Consider the following 15,555-nt stretch of genomic DNA (forward strand, 5'->3'; position numbering starts at 1 on the left):
GATTCCTTACCCATAAAAGCACTTGCCACCAAGTTTGATGATCTGAATTGGTCCAAAGAACATGAAGAATGATAGGAGAAAGTGCATTTCCAAAAGTTGTCCTCTGATGTCCATATGAGTGCTATCACACACACACACACACACACACACACACACACACACACACACACACACACACACACTAAGTGGTTTTAAAAAAAGATCCACAGCTCATGGATGGCCATGGCCAAAGGTTAGGATTTGGAGTAGACTCTAGGGACTTGTTGGCTAACCCTGACTGCCCCAAACCCTCAGTAGTATAAATTTGGCTGACGTTCCTCCATGGACTGTTCCTGAAACACCTGCATACCTTAGGCTGTTCTTATGCCATGACTGTGTTATAAGACTGTGTTATAAATGCCATAAACCCTGAGAATGCTGCTGGCCAGAAGCATAAACATCCCAAGACTTTAAATAAAAATGGTTTTTCAGGCTTGATGAGATAGGCCTGTAAAATTGTCCTTTTCTTGCTTCTAAAGATAACTTTATGGACTTTGCCCAATAATGTCAGGAAACAACAAAGTGTTCTTATCCATGAAAACATAGAGGAGGAGAAACATCTTTGCTCAACAAGAGCCCAACGCAAAGAAGTTGGCACTCTGGCCATGTCTCAGGTCCCGCTCTACCTCCTCAGTAAACTGTTGATGTACAAGCCACTGACTCTCTCCCTTCTTTGCTCCCATTAGCTGTTTCTGAGCTCTCAGTATGAACAGGTTCTGGACACAGTTTGGAAAAATCTCTAATAAGAAGCAATCAGTCTAAGAGTCACTACAGTGATTTCTGTCTGGATTCATGGTCTTTGAGCAAATCCTCTGAAATCTGACTGCTAGGATCTTTTAAAGCAATATCCAATTTCTTTTGAAACTCGTCTTAAGAGTTTTATTGCTGTAAAGAGATGCCATAACCATGATCGTTCTTATAAAGAAAAATGTTTAATTGGGGCTTACAGCTCAGGGGTTTAGTTCATTGTCACCTGGCAGGAAGCGTGATGGCACGCAGGCAGACGTGGTGCTGGAGAGGTGGCTGGGAGTGCTACATCTGTATCTGCAGGCTGCAGGAAGAGAATAGGACTAGGCCCGGCTTGAGCTTCTGAGACCTCAAAGCCAGCCCCCTAGTGATGCACTTCCCCCAAGAAAGCCCCATCTATTCCAACAAGGCCACACCTCCTAATACTATCCACCACTCCCTATGAGACTATGGGGCCTGTTTTTTAAATTCAAATCACAACTGTCAGTCAGGCCTTTGATGCACTTGATGTTCAGATTTATATTTTGATGTGTCAGTAAGCAAGACCTGTGCTGAGGGCTAACTAGTGGGTTTTTATTTACTTGTTATCAGCCATATTAGCTTGTCACTCATCTATCTGTTTATTCCTAATGAATATTAGTTTGAGCAATTGACAAGTTTATGGGACAAGGACTTGAGGACTAACTTGGAGATTGTGAGTTTTTAATTTAATTTAATTTTTTGAGGTAGTTCCCAGTCGGGCCTAACTTCCAATGACAATCAGCATATTTTTGCTCCTCTAGGGTCTAAGCCTGGGATTTCAACCCAAACCAGGACTCTGAGCAGGACTCCTGATCTTTGCTTCCCTATTCGTATCTGTCAAAAGCCATATTCCATTTCTCAGTGCCTGTTTTTTTCCTTGAATTAGGCAACATACCATGGGAAGTCAGACTAGAATGTCATCTTTGTAATTTGGCCCAGTGTGGTTTTTGTTGTTCTTTTTTCTTTTCTTTTCTTTTTTAAGAGCTATTCAATTTCTGAAGTATATTATATCTGGTTGCCCACTGTGGGCAGCACCATCCCTATGCATGTGGCCCTGGGTTTTATAAAACAGGTAGCTGAACATGAGCTAGGGAGCAGTTCAGTAAGTGGCATTCCTCCATGGTTTCTGCTCCAAGGTTCTGCCTTAGCTTCCCTCAATGATGGCCTGTATAAGAGGAAATAAACCCTTCAGTTTTGGTCAATGCTGTTTTATCACAAACACAAAAGCCCATTTAGAATTCTTGGCAAGTCATTACCTGAAGTGATGCACAGCCTTTGGCCTGAAGGTTGTGGTTGCTCTATATAAGAACTGAGGCCTCAAGGCACCTTTAAGGATTCAAATTTTCATTCACTCATTTATTCATTTGACCAACTTTGTGGAGACATATCCACCTACATTGCTTTGGGGTTTTTGTTTGTTTTGTTGTTGTTGTTGTTGTTGTTTGTTTTGAGACAGGGTTTCTCTGTGTAGCCTTGGCTGTCCTGGACTTACTTTGTAGACCAGGCTGGCCTTGAACTCACAGCGATCCACTTGCCTCTGCCTCCCGAGTGCTGAGATTAAAGGCGTGCCCAACTGCACATTGCTTTATAATTTCAATTTGTCAGTCTAGGATTGTTCACAATAACTTGAGGCTAAGAATCCAAGTTTTAAGTCAAATTCAACCAGGTACAGACTAAGAGAATGCATATTCTACGGTAGAAGGAAAATGTATATTCTAGATACAAATACAAGATACAAAATTCTAGATCCCTCTTGAAACGAAGAGGTGAAGAGGCCCTCCAGCCAGTGGTATACCCGTTACCTTTGTGGACACCTTTCTCTGCCTCAGTCCGCATGTACTCTTGTTTATGACTAGAACACACTGGGGACTCTGGGCACACAGCACACATTACCTGGCCAAATGAACTGTGTTAGGGTGGGGATGTATTGCTTATAAAACAGGTGTGTGCAGGCCAACGCCCTGGCCAGGTGATGGGCAAGACTCACTGGACGTAGGGACCGATATCTGGTTGCTGTCTCTTTTCCACATTAGTGAAGCGTTGCTCCAACTGACCAAATCTGATACCAGGAAGCAGCGGGCAGCAGACTCAGAAGTCCACTGCTGGCGACTGGCCACTGTTGCCCCTACTTGACATGGCTGTGCCTGTTTCTGAACTTCAACTTCGTGTTATTGGTATCATGCAATAACATATACCCTTTGTGTCTGGTTTCTTCTATGCTAGCGTGGCCTGTCACGCTGCTGTACATTTGTTCTTTCCATTGCTTGGTAGCAACACATCACAAGAAGCATCAAGGAGGATTTGCTCATTGTAGCAGCTCAGCTGGGATGTCCTAGGCTAGTAGAAGCTCTATGGAAGAGGAAAGATGGGCCCGGGAAGATGGCTTGGGCCTGCAATGTAAACATGAGGATCTGGCTGGGGATCCCCAGCACCCAGGCAAAAGCCAGAGTAGTAGTAGTACACGTCTGTAACCCTGGCACCAGGGGTTTGGCATAGAGAAAAGCAGAACTCACTGGCTAGCCAGTCTAGCCCATTGGTAAGCTCTGGATTCAGTGAGAAACCTTGTTTCAATGAGTAAGGTGACTAGTGATAGATAAGACACCTGACACCAACCTGACTTCTACAGAAAAGGTAGGTGTACACACACAGAGACACAGATACAGGCAGGACTCAAAAGGCATACTCTATGTACAGGTACTGTGACTGGTTTTGCTAGGGGTTTGGTGGCACACACCTTTAATCCCAGCCCTTGGGAGACAGAGGCAGGAGAATTTCTGAGAGTTGGAGGCTAGTCTGGTCTACACATCGAGTTTCCAAACAGCTAGTACTACATAGAAAAAAGGGTTAATGTGAGAACTTAGGAGAGAAGTAGTTTCTCAGAGGAAGACTGACTTCCTGGCTCAAGAACAATGCCAGTGGGTTTGCATAAAGAGGGCCACAGTTTGGATCAGAGCCAAGATTAAGAAATGGAAACCAAGCTCATCTTCCAAGTATGTCTCTCATCAGGCAGGGCTAGAGTACAAACTTTTCCCACAATGCAACACACACAACAACATAGCTTTGTATGCTGTCAGTATGTGGTATAGTCAATCTTTAAAATTCGGATTGTTTTGCTTTGTTTTTCAGACAGGGTCTTATTTGTAGGCCTGGCAGGTATGGAACTCTGAGTTCTGCCTCTGCCTTCTGGGTGCTGGATTAAAGTGCTTCTCCACTTTATGTTTTGAGGCAGGGTCTCTCACTGAACCTATCCACCGTTGCTTGGCCTTGGTTAGCACTGGGTTAAAGATAGGCTTAAGTACCCAGCTATTTCATGGGTGCCTAGGATCCAAACTCACTCAAGTACTTTGCTGATTGAATAATCTCTCCAGCTCCTCCATACTCATTTCTTGACAGCACTGAATATATCTGAATGTTCCAGATTGCTCATTCATCCAATTTTATGAACATTTCAGAATTCTCCGCTAAAATTTACAGTTGGGAATCTAAAGCATGTAGACAATAAATCTCACATAAAGACTGTGAAGATGGTTCAGAGGCATACACTCTTGCTTGTGAAAACAAGAGGACCAAAGTTCAAACCCTGCGCCCATGTAAAAGCTGTGATGATTCATTTGTCTCAAACCCCTGTGGCAGGGACAAGGATAGGTGGCTGACACGAATCCACCAGCCTCCCTGCAGGTTCAGAGAGAACCTGCCTCAAATACACTGAGGTGAAGACCAACTGAGGAAGACTCTCAACACCATCCTCTAGTCTTCACATGTATGCATCCATGCAGACACATGCATACGCACCACATGCATGAATATGAAAACTGTAAGGCAGAAAGCTGTTTGTCAGGATATACAAGTATAAGCTCAAATCTACTCTAAAATGTACATCCTTAAGGCTAAACAATAAAAACAAAAACCTTAAAAAAAAATAAAGTTTACCATTGCAAGGCCTCATCCCCACAGATGGGACTGGTCTAGGGAATCCCACCATCTCACCAGCATCACAAGGTAGTAAAAACAACTTTCAATAGGACTCATTCTAGGTGTGCCCTGCTCATGTGTCTCTTCCACTCAGAAAGGCACTGCTCCCACCCCCATGCAGTAGGGTAAGAAACACAATAAACTAAAGACCTTCACCATCCTTCAAAAGCAATAACCTAAAGTTACAGTCCTGACGGTCAGACGTAGCTATGTTGCAAGAAGGATATAATTTGTTATTTCAAAAGATGTTGGTGTGATGGTATGGTGTTCCTCCAAAGGTCCTGAGTTAATTCCCAGTAACCATATGGTGGCTCACAACCATTTGTATAAGATCTAGTTCCCTCTTCTGATGTGCATATGTATGTGCAGGCACAACACTATATACATAATAACTCTTTTAAAAAAAGATGCTGGTGTTAAGGAGCTTATTGGGCTAAGCTATTTATCCACATTACGTCCCAAGCAGCATTCTAGCCGTACCGTGATCTCTAACACTTGCAAGTACAGAGTCCTCGGCTGCAGTCTATGACCACTGTTCAGTGTGATAGCCACTAGCTATACAAAGCTACCGAGGAACTGATCATGTGCAGTCAGCCAGTCCCTAGAAAATAAAACTAAGGAATATAGCATCTATCATGTTTAAGATATAACACACAGATTAACCCATTATATCCAGATATTAACAAACCAGACAATATTAAAATATTTTTTTTTTACTTTTCAATAAATACTTGCTACACAGCCATATCTCCAATGATAAATCAACTGTTTGAGCTGGAAATTAAATTTATAAAATTTTTATAAGAAAATTATTCATTATGCAGCATTTACTAAAGCTGAAGAGCTCAAATTTGACACACTTGTGGCAAGTTTTAAAAAGTACTTCTGTCAAGACACAATGTCAATATATACCTATTCTATAACCTTAAAATTGTAATATAATATATGCCTACTCTGTAGCATAATTTACTCACCATCAGCTTCCTCGCTGCTCTTCCCTCCCACTTCCACAGCTAAGCTAGGCCCTGACTATAGAGCAGTGAGTGGTTTGTTACTAGAAGTGTCTCTGTCATGGAACACTTACTATCACCCATTAAAATTTTGGTGGTTGCTGGGCATGGTGGTGCACGCCTTTAATCCTAGTACTTGGGAGACCCAGGGAGGTAGCTTTCTGAGTTCCAAGGCTGGTCTGCAGGCTGTGTTCTAGAGCAGCCAGGGCTACATAGAGAAACCCTATCTCAAGCTCCCGACCCCATCACCAGAGTTTTGGGTTTTTTTGGTTGTCTTAGTAAAAGGGTGCTAAATGATATTAAATATACAGGGCTCAGAGATGCTACTAAACATCCAACACAGATCAGACTCCCACAACAAGATGATCCAGTTCCAGTGATGATAGAGCCTTGTAAAATAGAACTCACTCCCACCTTATGACTGATATATTTTCCATTATAATTGTCAACAGATTTTTGCTAAATAGAAAATAACTATTTGAAAGACTTAATCAGTTACCATTACCACTGAAAGTAACAATTAACATTTAAGTAGTATATTATTAATTTCAGGATGGTTATAGAACGCAATCAACTGAGAATGACAAAAATCAATATACAGAACTGGCCTTTCAAATTTGTGGCTCAAACATCTAAGGGCTCATAGCAATTGTATATTAATATTTGATATGTATTGGACATGTGGCTTTTCCTTAACATAAAGCATAGTATAACAATCATTTATGTTAGCATTTACACTGTGTTGTTCAGTGCTACAACCAACTCAGAGATGAGGTGAATTGTGAATTTTATGCAACTACAATGTCATTTTACAAGATGAAATCTTGCAAGACTTGAGCATCCAACTTTGGTTATGAAGAGGGTCCTGTGTGAAGACTGAGAGACACCACTTACTCTCCCTTAAACCTGCTCTGTCTGTTGTTATTATTGTTGTAATTATTTTTAGGCTTAGGGACACTACAATGCATGACATCATGCCTGCACGGCAATCATGGTACCACTGGGCTGTATCCCCAGCCCTGCCCACTGATCTATTAGTGCTGGTTTTGAAGCAGCTAAGCAGTTTCTTTTGCTCATTTTTCGGACCTATGATAAAACACTTGGCAAAACAAAGTGTTCTGAAAATGCTTGTCAAAAATGTAAAGAGTGAGGAGTTCTACTTATTTCTTCTATCTTGTCATAGCCATATATTTGGACATAATAAATTAAGTTTTATCTATGGAATAATTTCACAATAAATGTCTTTTACAAATGTCAGCGCATATATATGGCCCATGTAAATACAAAACTGTATGTCAATTGGTTTTTTCTCAAACAGATTCTGGTTGTAAAATACCTATGTATCATACAAGGGAGCCTAATAAATTCAAACCAAAACAAAACCAATCTTAGTAGGTAGAAAAATTTTCCGTTCATTTACACATTCACATTCTATGTATTTTCTCGTGGTCAACAAACTGACTCAAATGGTTTAAGTTATCCCACCATTTAAAGAGAAAAGTGTCTGCAATAATTTTAAACCATGGAGTTAACTTAATTTCACCACTGGCTGCTTTCTTCAAAATTTCTTTGAGCTCTTCCTTTGAGACATAACAATAGCTTTTAATCTCATTGGGATCTGGATTCAAGGTTACATCCTTCCTCAGAAACAAAATATAATCAATTTCATGTTCACCCCAGACACCATCAGATTGGGCCTTGTAGTAAATTCGTGTTAGATAATTCATTTCATTAGGGTCAACCTACAACATAAAAAGAAAAACCAATTAATACTATTGATGAGGTCAGGCATAGTGGTGCACGTCTTTAATCCCAGTACTCAAGAGCAAAGGTAGGTGGTTCTGAGTTTGAGGCCACTCTGATCTACATAGTAAGTTCCAAGCTAGACAAGGATGCACAGTGAGATGCCATCTCAAAAAAAGAAAAACTAATGACAAAAGATAACCTAAAATTAATATATTTCAAGAATATCTTGTTTTTTAAATTTATTTTTTATGTGTGTGTGCTTTGCCTGCATGTGTATCTGTGCACCAGTTGTGTGCCTGGTGCCCTGGGAGACCAGAAGAGGGCAACTGTGCTCTTGGGACTGGATTCACAGAGGACTGTAAGCGGCCATGTTAGTGTTGAGAAGAGCAGCCAGTGCTCTTAACTGCTAACCCATCTTTCTAGCCCTTAAACAGTATCTTGAATGATGACAGCATCATTATATAATCAGAGGTTTTTGGGTTTTTTTTGACAGTCTTTCTCTGTATAACAGCTCTGGCTGTCCTAGAACTTGTTCTGTAGACCCGGCTGGCCTCAAACTCACAAAGATCCACCTGTACCTGCCTCCTAAGTGCTGGGAAGGTGTGTATCACTACCTCCTGGCCAGCCTAGTCAGAGGTTTTTATTTTATTTTTTTGAGACAGAGTTTTTCCTGTGTAGCCCTGGCTGTCTTGGACTTACTTTGTAGAAAAGGCTGGCCTTGAACTCACATCGATCTGCCTGCCTCTGCCTCTCAAGTGCTGGTACTAAAGGCAGTCAGAGCTTTTAGAGTATTATTCTACTACTGATAATATATAGAAACATTATTATTGGTTTGAGTGTCTACATTTTTTTATTCCTGAGACCAAACATAAATTAGTTTTTTTCAAAATATTAAAAAATAGTTACTCAAAAACATAGCACTCATACTTTAAAGTTGCTACTGCAGAAAAAAACTTATCACTTCATCTAGATGTAAGATACTTTGTCTTAATCTCCAAAAAGGACAATTTAGTCAGGCTAGCTAGTCCTAAATTTTGGTTTCTTAAAATCAGGACCATAGCTTTGCTCAAGTATAGAAGGCTGGCTATTATAATTCATCAAATCAGAGATGAATGTTTTCTTTTCTCTCTAAAAAGATTTATGTATTATGTATACAGTACTTTGCCTGCATGTACACCTACAGGCCAGAAGAGGGCATCAGATCACATTACAGATGGTTGTGAGGCACCATGTGGTTGCTGGGAATTGAACTCAGGACCTCGGGAAGAGCAGTTAGTGCTCTTAACCTCTGAGCCATCTCTCCAGCCAGAGATGAATGTTTTCTTATGGACATCTTTAGGAACATGAACCACAAATCTCAGTGAGTCAAAATAACCTTTCCTGGAACTTTGCCTGGAACTGTTCCTTCTAAAAACTTCATTCCTTCACTTTTGAGGCAAGGCTCACCATGTAGCCCTGGCTATTTCTCTGTGTAGATAAGACTGGCTAACACCAGCAAGAACCACCTACTTCTGCTTCCTGAGTGCTGGGATTTAGCTTTGTGGGGGCTTGTCAAGCATGGATGGAGCCCTGGGCTCCGTCCCCAGCACCACATAAACCAAGCATGATGGTGTATACTTATATTCTTAGCACTAGGAAAATGAATGCAGGCTGATCATCAGGTCAAGGTCACCTTCAGCTACCAAGTGAGTTCAAGGCCACTGAGAGCTACATGAGAGCCACCCCATCTCAAATAGATAGATAAGAAAATTAAAAAAAAAAAAAGGAGGCTGGAGAGATGGCTCAGCAGCTAAAAGTACCATCTGTACTTCCACAGGACTCAGGTTTTCGGTTTCCTCTGGAACTGCATGCACACGGCACACAAGACCACATGCAGGAAAAACAGACATAAAGTAAAAACAGGATTAAAATTTTTAAAAAAGAGGCTGGAGAGATGGCTCAGCAGTGTCTACCACCTACTCTTCCAGAAGACCCAGGTTTGGTTCTCAGCAGCCACATGGTGACTCACAGCCACTTGCTACTCCAGTTTCTAGGGATCTGATATCCTCTTTCTGGTCTCTTTGGGAACCAGGTGTGTATGCGGTGCACATAAAGGTTGGCAAAACACTCATACATATAAAATAAATTAAGCAAATCTAGAAAAGTTTTTTTTTTAAAAGAGAGAAATAAAACTTAGCTGAGTTTGGAATGCATAGCAATAACGCCAGCATTCAGGAGGCAAAAACAAGTGTATGTTTCTCGGAGGCCAGGATGAGCTATGCTACCAGCCACTTTCTCAAACACCAAGACAACAAAAATTCACATGATACTCCAGAAAGCAGGAAGTTAGAAAACAGACTATGTACTACTCTGATCCCAGCAATTGGGAGGCTGAGACAGGAGGATCAAGAATTTAAGGCCAGCTTGGACTACATAGTTAAACTCTCACAAAATTATTGGCCTGGAATTTAGTGAAAAAGTACTTGCCAGGAATTTACAAAACTCTGGATTCCACTCAAAGCATTGCTGAAAATTTCTTTTTGGCAATTAATCAGTATCTTAATATGCTTAGAGTTCGGTTGCAGGCCGTCTAATGAGACCCATTACCTCTTCTAAGGGTATTCCCAACTCAGCCTTTAAGCGCCTCTGTGCTGCTCGTTTTACCCCGATAGCATCGTTTTCTTCAAGCTCCCCTGGATTACTTAATGGGTGACTACAGCAACTATTGGTGAAACAATCTGAAAAACATTAATATGAACAAATAATTTTTTTTCCCCAAAATCAGGTCTGAAAGATCAAGGAAAAGTTTTATAAGTAACCACACAGAGTTTTAAGTCAATTCCAATGGGCTCACAGTGATATTTTCTAAAAGACAGTTATGGGTAAGGTTTAATGCTTTCTTAATCAAGCTCAAAATATATAGATAATTCAGATATTAAAATTATATTCATTGGATAAGCTTATTTAATATATTAATGAAGCCACTTGCCAGGCTGTTCCTTTTGGGCCTTGGTTCCAAGAAGTTCAGTCAGATTAAATATAGTTCTTAGCAAATGTACTTTGTTCATTAAGTATACTAACCTGGAAAGGTAATTTTAGCATCTGATCTCTGCTGTAACAGGAGCTTATTCTCAGTATTAAATAAGAAGACACTAAAAGCTCGATGTAGTAATCCTAAAAGCAAAACAAGTATGGTTAGTCAGAAAATGCCAGTTATTTGTCCAATTTTCCCTTTTATTTTATTATTATTATTTTTTAAAAGAAAGTTTTATTTATTTTGTATACAGTGTTCTGCCTGCATATACGCCTGTACACCAGAAGAGGCCATCAGATCACATTATAGTTGGTTGTGAGCCACCATGTGGTTGCTGGGAATTGAACTCAGGACCTTGGAAGAGCAGCCAGTGCTCTTAACCTCTGAGCCATCTCTCCAGACCCCAATTTTCCTTCTTACAGTTGAGAATATGATTAGCAACTTGCTGTTTTCCAGTCTTCTAATAGGGATTTCTGTACAGCTGTCATGGAGAACAGTTCCAGCAAGAGCATGATTCAGTCACCAACGGAAAGGAATGGCAATGCTAGCAGCTTTGATGCAGGCCAAATGCTCTTTCAGGGATCGTTAACCTCAGCCATGTAGGATCCTGCTGTTTGTGTGAAGGTTCATGTTTCCCTCCAATACCTACTTCCCTCTCCAGTCTTCAGAAAGACAGGCTTGGGTACTATGTTAATAATCTATTGCCTTCTTTATGAGCCCAGAATAATTCTGAATCAGCATACTAAAATACATAAAGTGGAGAGAAATATTAGAGGAGAGGTAGAAAGGTAGATTTCTTTTGTACACCACTTAACTGGAATAAAAGGTAAAATATCATTAAGAAACGAATCTCTCAGGGCTGGAGAGATGGCTCAGTGGTTAAGAGTACTTGCTGTTCTTTTAGAAGACCCACATAATGGCTTACAAACAGCTGCAGCTCCAGTTCCAGAGTAGCTAATGCCCTCTACTGAGTTCTGTGGGCGCCAGGCACCAGGCATGTGGTTCAAATACATACATGAAGGCAAAGTGCACTCTCTGGCTGCTCTTTCAAAGGTCCTGAGTTCAATTCCTAGCAATCACATGGTGGCTCACAACCATCTATAATCAGATCTGGTGCCCTTTGCTGGTGGGCATGTAGGCAAAACACTGTATAAATAAATAAATCTTTAAAAATGAAAGAAAGAAAGAAATGGAGCTCTCAGCATTTGGGAGGCAGATTCCTATGAGTACCATCCAGGCAGAGCTACACAGTGAGACCCTCTCCAACCCCCAAAAGAAAAAGCATTCCTTTTATCTCAATATTTTTCTCAGCTGACTAGACAAGTCACTTTAAAACAGTACCTTTGTCAATGTTTTCATTCAGGTGACAATTTTTCTTGGTGTCAGCCCCAATTTTATTGTCATTCTCATCGATAAGAATACACATCTCTGCTAGAAGTTGAACCTGTTGTTCATCAAGATGGTTGGTATTTATTTCAGGCATCGTGACGGAACGTCTGATCTGACCTAGAACACTAACAATGAGAAAAGTCATCATATTAGTTTTCTAAATGGCATATAAATACAGTAGAGAAGCATATCTAGGTTTGAGCTGAGGACCCAACTCAGCCACTAAGCTTTTAAAGCTATGTTTACTCTTCCCATCTGCGGTGTAACTGCCCCACCCTCCCGTGGGCTTCTCCAAGGATGCCACTGGACAAACATTCAAGCCTACCTTGACCATCTTTTCTCTTACAGTCACAACTAGTCTTTTATAGCAGTTGCTCTAAAATGGCAAACTCAATATTCTATTCAAATTGTTGAGCTGACATCTCTTGTACCCTTGAAAAGTCAATTCTTCTCCCTTTGTATATTTTTCTTTACATATTTTTTTCATGCATGATCTGGCTTCAATTTAACTTTTCATCCTATTTTTTCACAGCAGTCTTTGGATTTTCTATTTTGTGTCCCCAGTTATGCCATTTTGGCCGGGATGGGCAATTCTCTTCTGCAGCACAGTTGCTAACAAATGCTACACACCAATGTTTATTGAAATCAATTTCCAAAGTCCAATTAGAAATTGTTTAAGAGCCAGGTGCAGTGGCGCAGGCCTGTAATCCCAGTACTTGGGAGGCAGAGGCAGGTGGGTCTGAGTTCAAAGCCAGCCTGGTCTACAATATGAGTGCAGGACAGCCAAGGCTATACAGAGAAACCCTGTCTCAAACCCTCCCCTCTCCCCAAAAGAAGAAATCATTTAAAATATAATCCAATTTTCAACTTGGGCCCCAAGTTAGAAAAGATTTATGCAACTATTTTGTCAATTCTTCCAAGGCAGTCTATAGATAATATTACTTGATGAAGAGAAGAAAACGTTACTCATTTGGTTCAAGTGGTCCCCTAAGAGCAGATTCTGGCTGATCCTTTTTTTTTTTTTAAACAATGAGCTAGTATAGTGTTAATTCTGCCTTTCTAAGTGCAAAAACTAGGTGATGCCTAAGCTAGATAATGTAGAACTAGGTGCAACTCTGTTCCAATGTTTTCCCATGGTTCTCATGGCGCAAAATGTTTTAACTTTTTCTCCAGAAAAGAAATTAATACTTAAAAGGTATTATTAGGTTGTACTTCATAATCCTGACCTTAGTGAAGAGACTTCATATTCTGAACTGTAACGCCTTAAGTGTAAACTTAGATCATGTTCTGTATTCTGGCATCTTCTGCACATCTCTATCCATCAGTGGCTGACTTCTCTAATCTTTGGAATCTTCAAAATATCTTACAAGTCTTCCCAGTGTTTTTAAAAGTAAGTTTTCCCACACAATCTATTTTGAAGATTCTATGTGCTCTATTTTCAAATATATAGATTACTGGAGTTGAAACATACCACTGAACATACAGATTTTTAACAAAGTACAGAAACGGCTACCTAACATTTCTAAAACTAAACAGTACAAAATGAACTAATTAGGGGGCAGGGGAATGTCAGAAGTCATTGATGAAATGAGGCTAAAAATACTGAATATCAAAAAAAACAGAAATGAGTTCAATGATTACATGAAGGGGCCAGCACCATAAGTGAAAGTGGACTAAAACTTACAGGATATATTTACAACGTTCATAGACTAATTTAAAATCCTCACTAAGGTAGATTTCATCATCACTCTTGTGGAATTACTAAATTTTCTGAAATAAGTAGTCTTTAACCAATAATGCCGGGATATAAAGAATGAACTTCATGATCACAGGATAAAGTGGCTCCTTCCTCACCCATTTGAAGGTAAGGTTTGGAAAATACAAATGCACATCACTGAACTCAAGAAAAGGACCTAGAAACACACAGGAGAAGCGTCTCCATCTCTTTACAAACGCACGCGGATATTTAATAACCAGAGCACACCTGCAAGTGTTCTCTTAAATTACAAGAAAGCAGCTCAAGAGTCGACCCTATTTATTCGTTTTTTGGGAGAAGCCGAGTGAAGTGGTCCATACTGGACCAGGTTTTCTCAAGCCGGTTCCCTTTGTATAACTCCCACTCCCCAAGGGCTATGAAGCACAGCACTTCTCAGACTATCGCATCGCTCCTCAGGGTGTCACCCGGGACCACACACCCAGCCCATGGGTGGCCAAAGGCCCACCGTAGCGAACCGAGCTGGGAAACCCGGCCACCCGAGCCTCGCCCCGCCATCCCGCCCCTCCGGCTCCCCTCACTCCATCCCTCCATCCTTCGCCGCGAAAGGGGCTTACCCGAGATTCCCGACAGAGAAGTAGCGAAAGCCGGCGAGGCGCCGTATTTTAACTCTCTCCGCAGCAAGCCCCGCCTCCAGGCCCCGCCCCCGCACGGCATGCCCAATCACTCTCGCCAGGGCCGGTCCGCGCCACATGGCCTCAGCCAATGGCCACGCCGGTGCAAGCCTGACGTCACGGCCGCGCCAGGCTGGCGCGCGGTGGCACCACCTCCCTTGCTCGTGGCTCGGGAAGACGCTCTGGAGGGCGCTGGCAGTGGTCGCGGCGCCGGGACGCGAGCGACGGTGTTGGCGGCTCTCGGCGGGCGGCTGAGACGGTCGGCACGCCCAGCTGCTTCGCGGTGGGAAAGCTTCTTTACTGGGGCGGCTTCCTACGGAGGGTGCGGCCTAGACGGTCGCCAGCCAATGGCACCCTCGACCATGCCCCGGCACACCAATCAGCTGGAGGCAGGGCCTGACGTCGCGGGGGGGGGTTGTGTGCGTGATGACGTCGGACGCCTTGAGAAGGGCAGTTTTCTCACTGGAAAGCCCTTGAGTTGCTTTTGATGGAACTTAAGGAAAAGCACCTGGCCCAGTGGAGTTTGCCTGTAATCCCAGCACTCAGGGAGGCACAGGCAGGTGGGTGTCTGTGAGTTCGAGGACAGCCTGGTCTACAAAGCGACAACCAAGGCTACACAAAGAAACCCTGTCTCGGAAACCCAAAACCAACCAACCAAACAAACAAAAAAACCCCAAGAAATCATTGTATGTGTTAAGTTTGAAAGATTTACCCCTGCTCCCCAACATGTTATTGTAGTCTGCTTCCAGTAAGCTGTTTGTAGCAGTTATAATTGCCTAGGTGCTTTGCACTGCAGAATAATTGTTCAGCAAAGTTAAATGACGTAGAGGCTGAATGGGAACCTGCATTTGGACTGGATTAATTTTGACGGTCATTAAACCATCATGTGACAATCCTTTCTTTCTTTCTTTCTTTCTTTCTTCCTTCCTTTCTTTTTTTTTTCCTCCTCCTCCTCCTCGTCCTCGTCCTCCTCCTTGTCCTCCTCCTTCGTTTTTCAAGACAGGGTTTCTCTGTGTAGCCTTGGCTGTCCTAGACTCGCATTGTAGACCAGGCTGGCCTTGGACTCACAGGGATCCACCTGCCCCTGCCTCCCGAGTGCTGGGATTAAAGGCGTGCGCCACCACGCCCCTACTGACAATCCATTCTTAATAAATTCATATGTTAGGAATCTTTCACTACGGATTATGTGAAATTTTTGTAAAGTTGGTGGCACATGACTTTAATATCAGC

The 15,555-nt window shown here is 41.9% G+C and overlaps 1 protein-coding gene across 1 annotated transcript; it reads right to left on the reverse strand.

Moving 5' to 3' along the window:
- Positions 1-5,476: 5,476 nt before the first annotated feature.
- Positions 5,477-14,671, reverse strand: IDI1 (isopentenyl-diphosphate delta isomerase 1). Its single transcript, XM_084781244.1, has 5 exons — positions 14,269-14,671; positions 11,890-12,062; positions 10,596-10,688; positions 10,122-10,252; positions 5,477-7,531 (listed from the first exon to the last, which is right to left on the reverse strand). Exons 1-5 carry the CDS (start codon positions 14,403-14,405, stop codon positions 7,214-7,216), a joined length of 852 nt encoding a protein of 283 aa, XP_084637370.1. The 5' UTR covers positions 14,406-14,671; the 3' UTR covers positions 5,477-7,213.
- Between the last annotated feature and the right edge of the window lie 884 nt (positions 14,672-15,555).

Source organism: Acomys minous, assembly GCF_964271855.1.
Source record: "Acomys minous genome assembly, chromosome: 5".
NCBI lineage: Eukaryota > Metazoa > Chordata > Mammalia > Rodentia > Muridae > Acomys > Acomys minous.

Excerpts from the sequence above, each read along its gene's own strand:
- IDI1 (XM_084781244.1), bottom strand. The coding sequence starts at position 14,405 with ATGTGGCGCGGACCGGCCCTGGCGAGAGTGATTGGGCATGCCGTGCGG. Across the intron at positions 12,063-14,268 it reads TTCTCTGTCGGGAATCTCGG|TGTTCTAGGTCAGATCAGAC; the intron begins GTAAGCCCCTTT and ends TCTCATTGTTAG. Across the intron at positions 10,253-10,595 it reads TGCTAAAATTACCTTTCCAG|ATTGTTTCACCAATAGTTGC; the intron begins GTTAGTATACTT and ends AATGTTTTTCAG.